This window comes from Miniopterus natalensis, chromosome 17, assembly GCF_054644295.1.
Source record: "Miniopterus natalensis isolate mMinNat1 chromosome 17, mMinNat1.hap1, whole genome shotgun sequence".
NCBI classification, from domain to species: domain Eukaryota; kingdom Metazoa; phylum Chordata; class Mammalia; order Chiroptera; family Miniopteridae; genus Miniopterus; species Miniopterus natalensis.
In genome coordinates this window covers 24495065-24513395 of record NC_142097.1, presented here as the reverse complement: position 1 = coordinate 24513395, position 18331 = coordinate 24495065, and the positions used below count along the sequence as shown (strand labels likewise).

The following is an 18331-nucleotide window of genomic DNA, read 5'->3' as shown; positions in this document are numbered from 1 at the left end:
CTAATAATTCTTGTTAAGCTGTTCATTTTTAAGAATGAGGCACTAGCCCTGGCCAGTTTGGCTCAGTGGTTAGAGCATCGGCCCATGCACCAAAGTGTCTCAGGTTCAATTCCTGGTCAAGAGCGCGTACCTTGGTTGCCCGCTTGATCCCCGCCCCAGTCTGGGCTCATGCGGGAGGCAGCCACTTGATGTGTCTCTCTCACATTGATGTTTCTCTCTCTCTCCCCTCCCTTCCCTCCCTTCCACTCTCTCTGGAAAGCAATGGAAAAAATAATCTCGAGTGAGGATTAAAAAAAAAACACATTAAAAAAAAGAACGAGCCCAGCCGGGCATGGCTCAGCGGTTGAGCATCGACCTCGGATCCAGGCGATCAGGGTTTGATTCCTGATCATGGCACATGCCCGGGTTGCGGGCTGCAGCCGATCAATGACTCTCTCATCATTGATGTTTCTACCTCTCTCTCTCCCTCTCCCTTCCTCTCTCTGAAATCAATAAAGATATATTAAAAAATAAAAATAATAAAATAAAAAATAAAAAAAGAACGAGGCACTAATAAGCTCTGAGTATAGAGCTCTAGCTCATCAAGTGGTGGGCACCACTTCAGGGTGAATTGGTAGCTGGTCAGTTTCCTCAGAGAGAATCCTCCAGTCTCTTGCCTAGAGAGTATAAGCCCAGCAGTGGGTGTTTTTGGAGCCAACTCGGAGAAGAGAGATGGGGAGAGGAGAGTAAAAATGACTTTTATTTGTTCCCCCTATTTTCAGCTTGACACTCCTTCCCTTAGCTGTGACTGGTCCCTAGGTTCAGAGGCACGCTAATTCGACTTCCGTCTTCTGCCTGGCAGTATGGGGAAGGGAAAGGGAATGGAGGAATCTGTTTCTTATACAGAGTTTCAGCTAATTCTCCTGTTTCAGCCCCTCCTATTTTCCTTCATTCAGAGGTACTAGGTGCCTCCAATTTCTGAGCCTTTTCTGAGATTCTGTGGTAGGAATCTGCTTCTTTCCACTGCAAGTGTTTAGCATTTTCCATTCTGTGAAGTTATTTATCACTAGTGCACCTGCTTTCCAGCTTCCAAAATTTTGTTGACATCTCTTTCTGCTGTTGTCTCCTTTCCTATTTTCTTTGTTGTTGTTTTTAAGTTTATGCCTTTAAGAAAAAGATCCCTCTGCGTAATTTTAATACTACCTTATGGTAGAATACATGCAGCATATTCATGTTTAACCAACATACTCATCAGCTTTTTCTTGCTGATAGCTATTCAGGTAGTGTCTGTGTAGCTGATTACTAATACTCTTTTAGTGTTTTCCAGACTTCCCTAACTCCAGGAATTGTTGAATATTCAGATTCTCAGATCTCTCTTCTGAAAAATTTATGATTTTAGAAGGTCAAGGGTTAGGGTCCAGGAATCTTTTTATGTTTGTTTTTTAACAAGTGCCCTAGGATGTGTCTTGACTTCAGGCAAGTTTGGAAACTGTTTTAGAAGGTCTTCTAAACCATTTATTGCTATTGTAAGTCTCCAAGGAAAACTCCTTAGGATTTCCCTAATTTTGCTTTTGTATCCAGACTGTGTTTTAGTCTGTCTAGCTTTGGTCTGGATTTCTAAACTAGAATGTGTGTTCTTCATCTGATTAATTCCTCTCTTCTCTAGTTAAATGCTGGCTGATGGTAATAACTTCGGCCTTGTGTGACTCCATTTTTCAGCCAACATTTCTAAACCCACTGTTTTCCGGGATGTGTGGGTGGGGAGGAAATATTAGTTATGAACATTGAGCTACTTTGTGCATCATTTTGCAGTCCAAATCCAGTAATCCTTTTAAAGATTTTTTTATTAATTATTAGAGAGAGAGGAAGGGAGAGGGAGAGAGAAACATCGATGTGAGAGGGAAACATTGATCGTATGGCTCCTGCATGCCCCCTACCTGGGATGGAGCTGGCAACCAGGGCATGTGCCCTGACTGGAATTGAACCAGCAACCTTTTGGTGCATGGGAGGACACCCAAATCAACTAAGCCACACTGACCAGGGCCAAATCCAGGAATCTTAATTTTTTTCGCTAAAATGAAAAGTTAACTCAGGCTTTGAAAACAGATGTACTAATAATGATCTGCCTTGGATGTATGCAGCATCATTTTGGGAGGTGTTCAAACACTGTGATTTGAAGTTTGTTTTTAACTTTGACAGTATGAAAGGGCATGCTCTCTTCTTTTGTGTATTTATAGATCCCTAGGCCTAAAAGGAAAAAAGGCTGTGTCTTTTACTGCCAGTCTGTAAAGCATCTGGAAATGAGATGGTTGCAACTGTGCCTAGGTTGCTGTGACTTGCTTGGGGGTCAGGAGCCAAATAGTACCTGTCTTATTAATGTTGTAGAAGCCAAGTGTAGTATTCTAGTTCTCAGTTCTTGGAAGTCTTGTGGAAATTATTAACTATTGATTGTTAAAAGTTGACTACTTTCTATACATGTTCTCCTACCTTCCCAGTACTTGAGTGCTTTCAAGATAACAGGATATTCTCTTTGCTTTGGGGTGTGGTAGGGGGTGGGAATGTTTGTTGAGGTCATTCCATGTTATCTGTTTAGGATCATTTTTAGACATTTAATTTGCAGTTGCTCTTGCATTAGTTATCTTTTTATGAAGCCATTCTTTGAAGCTGTGGTTATGTAATTGAACACAAGAGGAGACTTCTCATTGATTTGCCATCATTTTAGATGAGAGGACTTAGCTCCTGGGTTACCCTGTATCTGGGAATAACCTGTGGTACCTAATTCTTACCACATCAGGTAGTATGTGATTAAATAGACTCCTGACTTTCCATTTTTAGGGCTTTAAAAAGTAATCTGGGACAAGAGGAAAGAGTCATATTATGGGGAAAAGCTACATTATTGGGATGTATATTTATGTTTTTATTAGAGAAATTATATTTGAAAGAATTTCATCATGTAGTTATATATCATTCTTGTCTCCTTTTCTCTTCCAGGATTATGTGCTGTTTATATCTGTGAAAAATCATTGATCTAAAGAGTAAAACATCCAGGTTTAGTTGTAGAAGTCTTAGGACTTTCAGTTTAAATATTTATAGTGGGTATGTGGTTTTTTATTACTTGTTGGATCAATCAGATTTGCTGCATAGTTGAATTGTCCATGATTGAAAAATGCCTGCAGTTAGTAAAATTATTTTTTCCCCTTCATGGAGTAACCTTGAAATTTTAATTAATTCCATCATGATGGAAATCTGTTTCACCAGAGGTTTGTCTGAATTGAATTTCAAGGGGGATGTAGCACCTTCTCCATTGAGAGAAGTGTTGTGGATTATTTTGACACTATACAAAGCCTTTGGGGGTGGGAACGGTGGTAAACATTATATAACACAAAAGTTATTCTAGTCTGTTTTCTTGTATTTTAAACCATAAGTGCTTTAGTGGAGACCCTCTACTGTATTCTGCCCTAGGACATATGGAGGTGTGCCCATACTTCTGTGTTAACATCGGTTCCCATGTAATTATAGGAACCTGTTTGGCTTCTGCTGGTCGTTAGTCTTCTGGAGTGGCATGTGAATACTCTTAGGTAGCTTTTGGCTCTTCTCCCATGTTGGGGTTCTTTTGCCTAGAAGCTGGATGGCATTATGCTACTATGGTAATGAGCTCCTAGCTCCCCATGAGGTACTACTTTTTAGGAGCAAAGTTGAAGGACAGGTGTACAGGCAGGCAGATTACCATCAGGCGACTTTTAACTCTGGAAAGCTTCCAGTTAGTACGTAGGTCCCTCACTGTGCTTAAGCCAAGAGATCAAGTGCAGTCTGGGATTAATGAAATAACTGATTGAACTTGTGGTTTCCTTTAGGTATGAAGCTGTTTGTTCATTTAGACTTCTTTGGTATTACATGCATATTAACTGGAGAAGGATACTACTTTTGGATTTGGAGGATGACCTATATAAGCCCTCAGATTTCATTTCCTGCCACTCTTCTCACTGTATTCTAGCTACCCTGGCCTTCTACCTAGCTCTCTAACACATCACGCTCATTCCCATCTTGGTTGCTTTTCACTTGCTGCTTGTTAATTCTTTTTGGAGTGCTCTTCTCCCAGATGGTTGTAGGGCTTGCTCTGCTCATGGAGACACTTCTTTGATGAGCCAGCACCTCACCCCTGGCCTCCTCTCCCTGCAATTCTATCTAAAAGAACACTACACTTCACCCTACCACTATACTCTTCCATTGTGATTCTCTGTTTTTTCTTAATTTTACTTTTTGGTAACTGAGATTATGTTTGTTTCTTGTTTCTCTCTTCCACTAGAATTATAGAAACTTGTCTTGTTCAGCTTCTGGAACAGGGCTTATTAACCCCAGCATTATTGACATTTTAGCCTGGATAATTCTTTGTTTTGGGGGGCCGTCCTATGTGGTATAGAATGTTTAGCAGCATCCTTGTTTTCTATCTACTAGATGCCAGTAGCATCCCCCATTGGTGACAATCAAAAATGTCTGTGGACATTGCTAAATGTCTCCTGGGGGACAGAGTCACCCCAGCTGAGAACTATTGTTATAGAACAACGCTTTGGCATCTGATGGGTGCTCAATAAATATTTATTGCATGATAGGTGAATTCATGAATGAATGAATTCAGCAAATTAACAAATTTTAGAACACTGAACTATGTGCATAGCCTCATGTTTCTCTAGATTCCCATTCGTCTGTCTTTTCTGTTTCTGGCACATTGATCCATCCTTTGCTGCTTTTTTCTTCCACTCAGACTTGCTTGTTCTTTTAGACGGTGCTACTCTTTTTCTAAAAAATATATTTTTATTGATTTCAGAGAGAGGAAGGGACTAGGGGGAGAGAGAGAGAAACATCAATGATGAGAGAGTCATTGATGAGCTGCCTCCTGCACACCCCTTGCTGGGATTGACCCAAAAACCCGGGTATGTGCCCTGACTGGGAATTGAACCTGAATCATAGGTTGATGCTCAACCGCTGAGCCATGCTGGCCAAGACAGTGCTACTCTTAAATTTACTTTTGTTCAGTTCAACAAGTGACTATTGAGCATCTACCCTGTGCTGTAAAATAATAGAACAGAACTATAGAAAGATATGGTGCTGTCTGTGCTTAAGAGCTCATTGGGTAAAATGGACAAAGATACAGGAAATCTTCCTCTAAAGTTTGACACTTAGTTAGGGATAATGTCTGACTGGTACTAATGGACCACTATAGTGTTATTTGAGTCAGTAGTTGTTAAGTGCTCATCAGAATGGGGTGAAATTGTTGTTGAATTTGGAATCCAGTTTTAATAAAAACCTACCCATTCACTTTTTACTTATTTTCATTTGTTACAATTACCCTTGGTTTCTTGCTATTAAATGTTTGTCTGAAACCTGGTTGAGAAATACACAAAGTGGGCTTGCTCATTTTGAAGCTGATGTGTCTGTTTCTTCAGTTGGTTATTTTATTGAATGGTTATAAAGAGCTGATTCATCAATGGGCTTTTAATGTCCATGGTTGGAAACGTCTTGCCACACCACCACCTGCCTGGGTTACTGAAGCCACATTAGGCAAGGCTGTAGTTCCTTCTGGCTGGGATTAAAATACATCAAACAAAACCCCCATTCTCTATTATGTGACTTTCTTTGTCCTAGAGCAACTGATTTTCTGTCAAACATTTATGTTCCATCTCTGATACCGTTAGAAAGATTTCTTCTGATTTGAACTGCAGGATCAGAAGAATTCCACTGGAGGGAATGTCTGGAATCTTTTCCTGAAGACACAACTGTCTTCTAGAGACAGTAGGAGAGCTATTGGTTCAAAGAGTATCTTGAAATGTCTCTTATTTATTTCTCTGTTTCTTTATATTGGGAAGAGGTTTACTAGGATATTAAAGAATTGAACATGTATTTAAAAAAGGAGAGAATTTTCTTGTTGACATCTGAAATTTCTATTCATATAACTTATTCTTGTAAGGTGGAACTGAGGCTCTTAATACTTTGCTGAAGGGAGGCAGCCTACTTTTTAAGGTCAGTTTTTCCCCCCTGTAGGATTTTGTTGAGTACTTTGATACAAAAACTGTAATTTACTCTGTAGTCAAAGCCAAGATTTAAGGAAAGTGCTGTTACCTGAGATCTGTTAGTACTAAAGTAGATGACATTAAGATTTAGATATTTTTGGAATTTTTTTTTTCTTTTTAAAAAACTTGCAATTGAAACCTGAGTTTTTTAACAGCAGAATATCATTTGAATAAAGGCCCCAAATTGTTGTGGTAACCAGGATACATCTTAGATTATTTTAAACATATGAAAAAAGAAACAGCTAAATTGGATTCTTTATTTCTCAAATGCAAAAGGCAATAGTCAGTGTCTTTGTACTCAAAAGTCTCCTGCTCTTAAAATATAGGAATATTTGAATGAACTATTAGGAAACTGAACAGAAAAATAGTTTTGGTCTTTTGAAGAATAGAAGAAAGTACTTTTTAAAAGTGCATTGCTTGGTTTTATGAAGACACCTCTGAATTCTGTGATAAATTTGACATGAGGAATATTTGAAATAATACTCTCTGATCTTTATTTAAAAGAAATTGACTCCTGAGGATATGAAAAGCTTATTATATCATGGTTTTTAAGATGGAAGGGCTTAAAAGAAGGGAATGAGAATTGCTGTGTTGCTGAACTAGAGGCAGTCTCAAAATATTTTTGAAAATCAAGGACTCTGAAGAGCACAGATGATGAGGTTTGTTGTTCTAATTTAATAGATCAGAAAGGAAAGACTTAAAATTCTGTAGAGAACTCTCCTTAAGTTTAATTTCGATTTAAGCTCAGGAAAAGGCAAATCTATGGAGAGAATAGAAAGATCAGTGGTTGCCAGGGGTTGGGGGAAGGTGGGGTGAGTAGACAGCACAGATTATTTTTAGGGCAGTGAAACTACTCTGTATGATACAGCAGTGGTAGGTAGCTGTCATTATACATTTGTCCAACCCATAGAATGTGAAACACCAAGAGTGAACCCTAATGTAAACTATGTACTTTGGGTAATAATGAGGTGTCAGTGTAGATTCCATTGTAACAAATATACCACTGCAGGGTGTAGATAGTTGGGGAGGCTGTGTGTGTGTGTTTGGGGCAGTGGGGGAAATGGGTATATGAGTGCCGTCTGTACTTTCTGTTCAGTTTTGCTCTGCACCTAAAAGAAAAGTAAAGTTTATTAAAAAAAATATCAAAACAAAAATAGTAATATGCAACAGAGACTATATGTGACTTACAAAGCCTAAAATACTTATTATCTGGCCTTTTATAGAAAACGTTTACTAAACCCTGGACTACATCACAGTGGAACTAGGAAGTGAGGTGCTTAGTTTCTCTGGTGTCCTGCCCAGTTCCCTAGTACTCCTGGTACTCAGTGTTTCTAATGGCAAAGTTCTCATGAATTTCTATTTCATTTGCAGGTATATGAGTGACCTAAAGCTGCAAATTAAGACGGAGAGAGAGCAGTGCCAACTGCGAGCAGGGCAAGGATGCCAATTCCTCCTCCCCCTCCACCCCCTCCTGGTCCTCCTCCACCTCCCACTTTTAATCAGGTGGGTAATCCTTCCACTCGGCTATCTCAAAACTTACTGGATACTTAAGGCTTCCCAGTATATTGTTCTCAGAGAATTGTGTGCAGGAAGATAGAGAATAAACAAGTGAAATCGGCCCTTATCAGCCAGTTCTGATTCCTGAGAGGTCCTCTTAGGACCATAATCACTTCCTGTTTTCTTGTCCTGGTTCAGTCTGAGTGGAGATTTGGACAGGTCGCATCAGAGTAGGAACTGGTGTTTCCCCCTAAAACTGTTTGTGCTATAAAGTTCAGTGCATCATTTCTCTGGCACCTTTGAGAAAAGGGATGGCAATTTCTGGTGGTTGTGTCTTGCTACCACTTCATCTTCTCATCTTCTTCAAATCAGTTCATTTTAAAACCAAGTTCATCAAGTCTACCACACCACCAAGAAAGAAAGGAGTTTATGGAATGTATTAGTAAGAAGACTTAAAGGTTCGATAATGGAATTTTAAAAAACCGTGTGGCTTCTGAACCAAGGAGGCAGCCACTTTTACTATATCTGGATGGTGTTACACGAGAAAAAAAGCAACCTGGGTGCTTTATCTCATTTCTGTAAATTTAGAAGCAAAGTAAGTTTAGAGAATGAATATCCCAGAGGTATGTTGTGTGTGTGTTAGGTGTTTAACAGATGAGAAATTGTGCTATAAAGTGGAAAAGTGACTTGCCTAGCTAATTTATTTCTGAACTAGAACTAGAGTTCAGGTCTACCAACTTGTTTTTCCCCCATAACTTCTGGTTTTCAGACATTTTGTTTGAGGATATGTTTGAGGATGAAATTTTATGTAGAACCCCAATAAATAAAGATAAAAACAGTGTTGCTCTGGTTATAGTGGGGTTCAAGGACTCAAAGTATATCCTTGGATCTCTGTAACCTCTCGGATTACTGCCCTGCATCATGCTATTTTAGTCATTCACTCAATAGTCTTTTGTTGAGACTTACTCTGTATCAGGGACTTGGCTAGGCATACAGTTTAGAAAATCCAGATAATTTTACTCTGTACTTACATATTGCTTGACTCTTTTCCAATAAGAATTTATATATATAATTGAAAGAGAAGGGGGAAATATGCAGATGAGCAAAAAAAGGGCAAATAAAAATCATCTGTAATGCCATCACCCAATAATGAGATAGTTTCTGCCTTCAGTAATGGCTCTCAGCGTAATGGGGGAGACAGACAAGTTAACAGGCAAAGTCCATGCTAGGTGCAGATAAATGGGGCCACAAAGAAGAGTTCCTCACGTAGTGGTTGGAGGCAGAGGAGGCAGTCAAGAGTAGGCTTCTGGTGGGGAGGTGATACTTAAGCTGAGTCTTACAGGATGAGTAGGGTTTAGCCAGAAAGAGAAAAGGTAGGGAGGACACTTGAATTGAGGAAGCAGAATGTAGAAGGGTGCTGACTTGTGAGAAAGCACACAGAGGGTTAGATTATTGTTTGAGAGAGGATTTGGTAGGAGGTGAAGCTGGAGGTATAGGCTGAGGGTTTAGATTTTTCTTCTGATGATGATGGGTAGGTGTTGAAGTATTTTCAGGAACAGGAGTAACCTGATTGGGTTTGTATTAGAAAGATCACTCTTAATAGTTTGGACATTGGGTTAGGAGTTGAGACTGGCAACAAAGAGGTCAAGACTGGAGACTGAAGCCTGTAGGAATTGAAAATTGAGGGCCTGGATTAAAGCAATAAGGATGGAGAGTGGAGATGAGACACTGAGAAAGTAAAATCTTGCCCCTGGCTGGTGTGGCTCAGTGGTTAGAGTGTCAGCCCACAAACCAAGGGGTCAAGGGTTTGATAATTCCAGAAAAAGGACACGTACCTGGGTTGCAGGTTCGATCCCCGGCCCTGGTCGGGGTGCATGCGGGAGGCAACCAATCGATGAGGCACGTTGATGTTTTTCTCTCTCCCCCTCTCTCCCTCCTTACTCATTAATACATCGTGAATGGCTTGTCATGCCATTAAGTGGTTAGTGATATTAGAAATTTTTTTACTGTACTAAAAATTGGAAAAGAATTAGAAAATACCAATAAATGTAGAAAATGTTAAAGCATCTGTAATTAACTTTTGTTAACATTTTGTTTTATATATTTATTGTAGGAAAACTAGAAAATATGGATAAACATAAATAATTATTACCGAAAGTTAACTTTCGCTAGTATCAGTGTGTATCCTTCCAGAAATTTACTGTGTGTGTGCATTTTTCTTCCAAATGTAATTTAGCTACTGTTTATTGAGCTTTTATTATACATCAGACACTGCTAAGCTCTTAAAAAATGTTATCATTTGATTCTCAAAACTACCCTGTGAGATAGGTTCTTAGGTTATTCCTATAGAAGAGAAAACTGGGATCATGCTGTATGTATTGTTTTATAATATTTTTTACTTGATTGTGGCAAACATTTACTACTATGAAAAGATATTTACTTATACTTCATTAAGAGCTTAACTTGCATCCCACTGTATGGTTATCATTGTTCTTTTTGGTTGAACGTCTAGATTATTTTCAGCTTTGTGCTATTATTAACTATTTTTTGCTATATTGTTAACATCTTTATGCACTTACTCAATTATTTTCTTAATGTCAGTTCCGAGAAGTAGAATTCTTGTGCTAGACTTTTAAAAGCTGTTTTAACACATAAATTACTTTCTAGAAAGATCATCCCAATTTGTCTTACTGCAGGTAGTACAAAAGAATACCTGTTTTCCTGAATCCTTATGACCACCATATGGCGGTTATTTATTCTTCACATTTTTGAACATCTGCATGTGCCAGGCACTGTACATCATGGCTCACTGTGGTTCCTGCCTTCATGAAGCTAGCATTCTCTTTAGTTATAATTTTAACCTTCACCAATGTCATAGGTAAATAATACTGTATTTTACCATGTATTTCTTTTATTATAGTTGATTTTTTCCCCCATATTTGCTGGCTCTTTGATTTCTTTTACATAGTGTTGTTCATATTCTTTGTTTATTATCCTGTTGATTCCTAGGTCATCTTTATATGTTAATGCTCTATAGATTTAGGACACTGCCTTTGCGTCTTATATGTTACATTTGTCGCAGATGATTTTTCCTTCCAGTATATCATCTGTTTATTTACTTATAGTCCTAATAAGTAATTGGTACTAAGCAAATCTGTTGATCTTTTCTTGTATTTCTTAACAATTTTTCTAATGTACTTATGTAGCTTTTTACACTTAAATATTATAATTCAGCTAGAAAATGTTTGAGAGTAAGTTGTGAGGTAGGTATGTATTTAACTTTATTTTTTCTCCCCAAAATTACCAGTTGTTATTAACACTTTATATTTAATAACCTACTCTTTCTGATGAAATACACTTTTATTATTTCTTATATAGATCTGGGCCTGCTTATGGACTTCGTTTTGTTCCGTTTATCTAGCTGTCTATCCCTGTGCTCCTATTGTAGTTGGTCTTGGCATATTTCAGGATTTAAATAAGATAATGAAAGTAATGTGCTTAGCACAATACCTAAGGCATAGTAGCAGGGGCTCAATAGATGTTTGCCTTGATGATGCTGATATTTGTAAAGCATCTAACACAAGCCTCGTGCATAGATACTCGGTAAGTCTTAGTTCAGGCCTCGAGCAGAAGCATCTGAATAGGATGCACAGCAGGAGAAAAGGACTGGGAAGAAGGGTGATGCTCATTACCATTATGTTATATGTGGCACAGACATCTGATTGGGTTAGACAGGCGGCTCATGGAACCGGGTTTGGCTTAAGGCATTTATCCCAAACTTTTGATGAAGGGGACTATTTAGGGTGAACTTACGTATTCCTCTTCCTCTAGGGAAACACAGAGCAGCCCAAGCTGAGTAGAGATGAGCAGCGGGGTCGAGGCGCCCTCTTACAGGACATCTGCAAAGGGACCAAGCTGAAGAAGGTGACCAACATTAATGATCGGAGTGCTCCCGTTCTCGAGAGTGAGTGTAAGCCTAGGATTGATTTGGAGACTTGGCTGAGCTGTCATTTTTATTGTTGGGTCTTGAGTGGGTGAGTTTTGTCCTGGGATGTTCTTTGGCTGTCTTCCTATCTATTTATTTGAATACCTAGAAACTTCTTTTTGACCTTTGGGAAGCACTCTCAGGGTTAAGACTTCCATCTCCTGTCACTAGTGCTTGTTATGCTTGTTAGGGCATATCGTTGCCTATTCTCTGAGGAGACAATCACAGTCCTAAAAACCACTCAGCTGAAGCCAATGATGATTTTATAATTGCTGCAAATGTCCATTCTGAAAGGCCTCTGGAGAGTTTGTTCACACCTGGGTCCCTGGTCATTAGCCCTCTTACCATCCTGAGCTATGAGAGTAGAGCCCAGAGAACTCTTGAATATGTCTTTACCCAGGTTATCCCTCTGGCCCAAATAAGGGAAGACTCGCTCCTTGTTCCTTTTGGTGCTTTTCTTTCATAACAGCGCAGAGTTTCATCCCTACATGAAACTGTGGAGCAGAGAGGCTTCACTTTTTTTTTTTTTTAAATGGAAAGGCAAAAACAAGATTGGTTTGTTTGCAAATTAGAACCCAAATAGAGGAGTTGTTTCTCCTCAGGATTAACTTGGTCATTAGCTTGGAGCATATGAAATGAAAGCTCTAATGGTATGCTTTGCAGAACCCAAAGGAAGCAGTGGTGGTTATGGCTCTGGAGCAGGTGCCATGCAGCCCAAGGGAGGTCTCTTCCAAGGAGGAGTGCCGAAGCTTCGACCTGTGGGAGCCAAGGATGTTTCAGGTATCTGATAAGTACTTTCTTAGAATATTTCCCAAGTGTATTAATTCTGACTGGTCCTAAGTGGTCCATCTGGGGTTGAAGAGGGTGGTAGAGGTGGGAGGAAGGAGTGGGAGCAGGGGTGGAGTTATAGAGCAGATTAAAGCCAAGGCATTACATAAAAATGTATTCAACTTATATCAGCAGTATTTGTTAATGGGCAATGAGCCAGATTAAAACCCAGTACTGTACAAATACTTTCCCTGCTGCTGTGCAGGGAAATGAGGCTGAGTACATTAGAGATACTGACCAACATATCTCTAGCTCTGTTAACCCAGTGCTTTCTGGTCTGTTTGTAGAGAACGTAGCTGGTAAGCCAGCCCTGCATGTCCCCAGTTCTCGAGCTGCTGCCCCAAGGCCTCCAGTGTCTACAGCCTGTGGGCGCCCTCAAGATGATACAGACAGCGGCCGAGCCTCACTCCCAGAACTGCCTCGGATGCAGAGACCTTCATTACCGGACCTCTCTCGGCCTAATACCACCAGCAGTACAGGCATGAAGCACAGTTCCTCTGCCCCTCCTCCACCACCTCCAGGGCGTCGGGCTAATGCACCCCCTGCACCTCTGCCTGTGCACAGCAACAAAGCCCCAGCCTACAACAGAGAGAAACCCTTGCCGCCCACACCTGGACAAAGGCTTCACCCTGGTCGAGAGGGACCTCCTGCTCCACCCCCAGTCAAACCACCTCCTTCCCCTGTGAATATCAGAACGGGACCAAGTGGCCAGTCTCTGGCTCCTCCTCCTCCGCCTTACCGCCAGCCTCCAGGAGTCCCCAATGGACCCTCCAGTCCCACTAATGAGTCAGCCCCTGAGCTGCCACAGAGACACAATTCTTTGCATAGGAAGACACCAGGGCCTGTCAGAGGCCTAGCACCTCCTCCACCCACTTCAGCCTCTCCTTCTTTACAGAGTAATAGGCCACCTCCCCCAGCCCGAGATCCTCCCAGTCGGGGAGCAGGTAAGTAAGTGCCTGCAAGCACCTTTTCCTATCACACTGAGAGCTGAGCTTATCTTTTCACTCCTTTCCTCAAAGCTCTCCTTTAGTGATTGAAGATAAGAACTCACTCATTCAACAAGTTTAGTGAATGCCTTTTTGTATGTCAGACTCTATTGTTAGGGAAACAGCAATAAATAGAAAATGTAAGAGCCTGTCCTTTTGTCCATTAACCATCACCAACTCTGAGGTCTGGTAGAGGCCTCAGCCAGCTTTCTCAGAGCAGCAGTTCTTAAGAGTGATACACTAAAAAAGAAAAATTGAGATATTTAGTCAGAGATCTTTTGAGTATTGGCTCTATTTGTTGTGTGACATTGGGCAGATCACTCTGATTCTCTGACTTTGTTTCCTCATCTGTTAAGTGGTGTTCACAGTACTTTCCTAAGTGGTTGTAAACAAAAAGTTATGTATGAAGTGCTTTATAAACTGTTGTATGCTGATGAGTGTTAGAGGTTTTATGCAAAGGACTTCCAGCTAGTTTATGGATTTATCTCTTAACTTATATGATAATGTATTTTGTTTCTATATGAATTACTTACATTTGAAGGAGTGTGGAGTGTTTTGCCTTCCCAGGATGCTCGAAAGTCTCACATTATTGGTCCATAGAGTTTGTGTCCCGAATTTTTTCCTTTGCAGAGTAAAACACTATTTTTAAGGGAATTTTTTTCTTTTTAAAAGAATTGGTCCCACTATGCTTTCCTCAAAATTAGGTTTATCTTGGGTTACAAAAGGCAGTCTCCCACCCAAAGCTTTCTTTTACAAACTGCTTGTTTCTTAGGGTCCTTGGGTGTTCCAACTCTGTCACTTGAAAGAGTCTTAAAACTGGATGTGACAAAGAGCTCAGAAACTTACTGGAGATGGCAGAACCTGGTTAGGATGACTGTTCCTGAGGGAGGGAGCTGAAGGGAGCCAGACGGGTTGCTCTTGGTCCTGCTCTATTTTGTCAGTCCAGGTTGGTTCTAATCACTGCCGTTTGCTCAGTGCCAGCTGGTGTCCTTTTGAGCCTAGCTCATTCTGTCTACCTTACTCTCTCTGGCTGAGCCCTAGGACTAGATACAAATTCTCAGGACTTTGAGAAATCTGGGTTTTAAGGAAATATTTTGAAGATGATCTGAAAGAGCTTCATTTGGGGCAGATTTGGAATGAAAGCAAGGTACAGAGACCTGCTGGGAGGTATTAAGATTTCCCTTTAATTATTGCTTCCAATGGCCCATGTCAATACTTAGATCTTGAAAAGAATGAGGGAGAGTTGACATTTTGAGTATCCTCTTTTTTTTTTTTTTTTTTTAATATTTTAAAAAATTGAGAGGAAGGGAGAGAGGGAGAGAAGAACTTGGATGTAAGAGTGAAACACCCATCTAATGCATATAATACAACCAAGACATGCTTGGAACACAGTGGATACCAAATAAATAGTAACTGCTATTAGTTAATGCAGGGCAAAGAAGTAATATAACTTAAACACATTAGAACCTATTCCAGTGGTGTTACCATTTCTTCAGACATGCTTTTGATGTTACTTTGTACTTAGTGGCAAATTTTTGTCTTTTAAGGGTGAACTTGATTTTTGAAAATCACCAAAAAGCAGAGTCAGATGTAGGTACGAATATTTTTGTTATTGTCGGTGCGACCTCAGAAATGAGATGTGACCATCATATAATAATATTTATGGATCTGTCTGATAAACTGAGTTTGGAGCCAGTTCCAATAGAGACATTCCCAGTTTTTTTGAGCAATGAGACTATTGTTGGAGATATGTTACTTACACAGATGTACCTACTATACATATTTTTAAAATCACTCATTTTAGTCTGTACTACTAATTGCTAGAATAAATGACATAACCTATAAATGCTTTGGTAGACCAAAGAAAGAGAGGATCAGAATAGAGTGGATTGCTTTGGGAAAGCCTTGAGAAGATGGAACTTGAGTCAAACCTTAAAGAATAGGTAGGATTTGGTAGTAAGGGAAGAGGGATGGCAATTCTGAGTATTGTGGGGGAGTCACAAGAGCAAAGCATATATAATTCAGTTTATTCAGCAAGAGTTGATTGAGTACCTACCATATTCTGTACATTTGGCTGTGGTTGGGAACTTAGGTGAATGGACACTGCCTTGACTTTAATGAATATACAGCATACTGGGGAAGGGGCACATCTAATGAATAATTATAATAAAATATAGTAGAGTGGTTGAGAGATACAGAGATAACAGTGGAAGTGCAGAAGAGGGATACCTAACCCAGCCTAGGAATCAAGAAAGGAAGAAGAGAATGTGAGATCAGGCTGACTGATGTGGTGGGTTACTGTGTAAGAAAGGAAGATAATGGCGGGAAACCCAGTTGGGGTGGAAGCTAAGGATTTGAAACTGTATGATGTAGGAAATGCAAAGCCCTTGAAAAAGTTTGAGCAAGTAATTTGGGGAGATTAGTCAGTTGATGGTGCACAGAATGGATTGGCAGGTTAAGAGATGAGAAGCAAGAAGAACATTTGGGAGGCTTTTTGCAGTAGAACAGGCTAAGTATGAGAAAGCCCTAAATTAGAATTGTCAAGGAAGACTTGGAAAAGCAGGAAAAAAAATCATTAAGAATAGGTAGAGTTCTTGACTGACTTGTCATGGGAAATGAAAGTCACATTTATTCTGAACTTTGGTATCTGGAAGAAGGGTGATGCTGTTAAAGCAATAGGGATGAGAGAAGGGTAAATATGAAATTTAACATGGTGCTCAGAGGCTCACAGGGCCTCTACATCTAAACCTAACTGCTTTGGATTTTAATTGCAGCTCCTCCACCCCCACCACCCATGATCCGAAATGGTGCCAGGGATGCTCCCCCTCCCCCACCACCGTACCGACATGGGTCAGAACCTCTGAGCAGGGGAAAGCCCCCACCTCCGCCTTCAAGGACGCCAGCTGGGCCACCACCTCCTCCTCCGCCACCCTTGAGGAATGGCCACAGAGATTCTATTGCCACTGTTCGATCTTTCTTGGGTGAGTAGCTAGCTGTTCTGGTCTCATAGTTCCTGTGGTAATTTAGTAATTCCAGTGACCGTTGTAGAATGGGAATGGTCACTTGGTATCTGTTGCTCACAGCAGTTCTTGGCCCTAGCTGTTGCCATCCCTTTCCTTATGCAAATTCTAAGCATGGTTGCTTTGGGATAGATTGAAGTAAAATCAGCAGGTGTCATGCTAATTCTAAAGCCATTCTCTTGCTCCCTGAGGATCATTAGCTGTGGTTACCTTTAAGTCAGAGACTTGATCCTCTTCAGGATTATTCAGACAGCAAGTATGTACTCTCCTAGGAAGGAGAACTCCTTTCTGGCCCTTTGAAAACAAAACAAACTTTCTTTCCAACTTGGGCCTGGCATAATGGCTCCTACAAGGAAGGGTGGCAAGAAGAAGAAGGGCCTTTCTGCTGTCAATGAGGTAGTGACCAGAGAATGCACCATCAACATTACAAGCACATCTATGGAGTGGGTTTCAAGAAGCATGCCCCTCAGGCACTCAAAGAGATACAAAAATTTGCCATGAAGGAGTTGGGAACTCCGGATATACACAGTGACACCAGGCTCAACAAAACTGTCTGGGCCAAAGGAATAAGGAATATCCCATACCATAGTGAGGATGAAAATTCACCGGATGAGCTCTATACATTGGTTACCTACATACCTGTCACCACTTTAAAAAATCCACAATTAATGTAGTTGAGAACTAACTGCTGATTGTTGAAGAAAGTTATAAAACTTACACACGAAAAAACACCCAACTATGTAGATAACATTTATCTAGTAATCCAAAGCCACTAACTAGCTGTGTTACTTTGAGGAAGTTGCTTTACTGCTCTAGGCCTCATTTCTCTTATCTGTGAAATGAGGAGGTTGACTAGATCAGCAGTGTGTCAGATTAATTTTTCCAAAGTTATCAATGAATCTTAGGCCCAACCTAAGAGATTTTTAACAAGTAAAAGTTTATTTTGGAAAGTCACAGAGATAGAAAAGGTGAGCCAGTTGGGCTGCATGGGCTCAGGAAACATGTGACAGAGGTCAAAGAAGGGCCCTTGGAGCTTAGAAAAAAGAAAGGCAGAGAGACCACGCCTGGGGGAAGGAGAAGGGGAAATGTGAGGGCGAGAGAGGGCCAGAGAAAGAGGGAGAGAGAGAGAAAGGGGGAGAGAAAGAGAGAGGGAGAGAAAGTATGAGAGAGAACATGCCCTGGGGAAAGAAGGGGGTGGGGAAAGGCGAGGGTGTACTCTAGAGAGAAAGAGCGCACTCTAAGAGATTCTACTTCATTAGGTCTGGGATGGAGTCCCAAGCAAAGATTATTGAGAAGGTATCATTAGAACCTCTGTTGAGAACTCCTGGGAAGATCTATACAATCCCTTTCAGACCTAACACTCTGGATTCTTTAATGGTTGACTCTTCTCTGCTCTCTGCTCTTGTATTCTGATTAGGTGGACCAGGGTTTTTGCTTTGAAAATAAAGTCCTTTGGAATGCCATCAAGCCACACCCAAAGAGCATTTGAGCCTTCTTATAGAAGGGCCATGGAAAGTGGGAGCGGGGTCCATGAGATGGCTATCCCAACTGTGTTGCAGAGCTAAATGAGGGTAACTGGGGCCAAAAGGGAATTATCTGGTCACAGCTCTCACTAGTTGGTGACAAATATTCCCATTTTAGGTTACTTTCTACCAATTTGTGGATTTAGTTCAGTTGGTTTCCCATGGTGATAGTCTCTAAGATGACTATGTTAAAGAACTGTATTTCTTTCTCCTCCCATGCAAACAGCTGGGCTCCTTTCCTGTTACATGCCTGATTTTTGGTGGAGATATTTTTAAACCAATTCAAAGACTGATTCCTTAATGTGAAGAGCCTTTGAGCACATCTTCTGTGCATACGAGGCACCTAGTGATTCTATTGCTGTCCTCAGGAGCCTTAATTTTGTGGGCGAGGCAGGCCTGCATGTACATCAGCATTCACGGAGGCTAGTAAGGGGAGGACAGAAGA

General features: G+C 40.6%; 1 protein-coding gene and 1 pseudogene across 3 annotated transcripts in view; both read left to right on the top strand.

Moving 5' to 3' along the window:
- The window catches only part of WIPF2 (WAS/WASL interacting protein family member 2), a 34659-nt gene that overhangs the window by 11138 nt on the left and 5190 nt on the right, over positions 1-18331 (top strand). For 2 of the 3 annotated variants that reach the window (XM_087826131.1, XM_016202254.2), the window contains exons 2-6: positions 7419-7550; positions 11376-11508; positions 12193-12309; positions 12645-13301; positions 16118-16324. In XM_087826131.1, the coding sequence (XP_087682257.1) occupies positions 7488-7550; positions 11376-11508; positions 12193-12309; positions 12645-13301; positions 16118-16324 (1177 nt within the window). In that variant the 5' untranslated portion in view covers positions 7419-7487. Of the gene's footprint in view, positions 1-6896; positions 7551-11375; positions 11509-12192; positions 12310-12644; positions 13302-16117; positions 16325-18331 lie in introns of those variants that run through there. The other variant, XM_016202253.2, reaches the window with a different exon arrangement.
- Positions 16344-17387, top strand: LOC107528996 (large ribosomal subunit protein eL31 pseudogene; annotated as a pseudogene).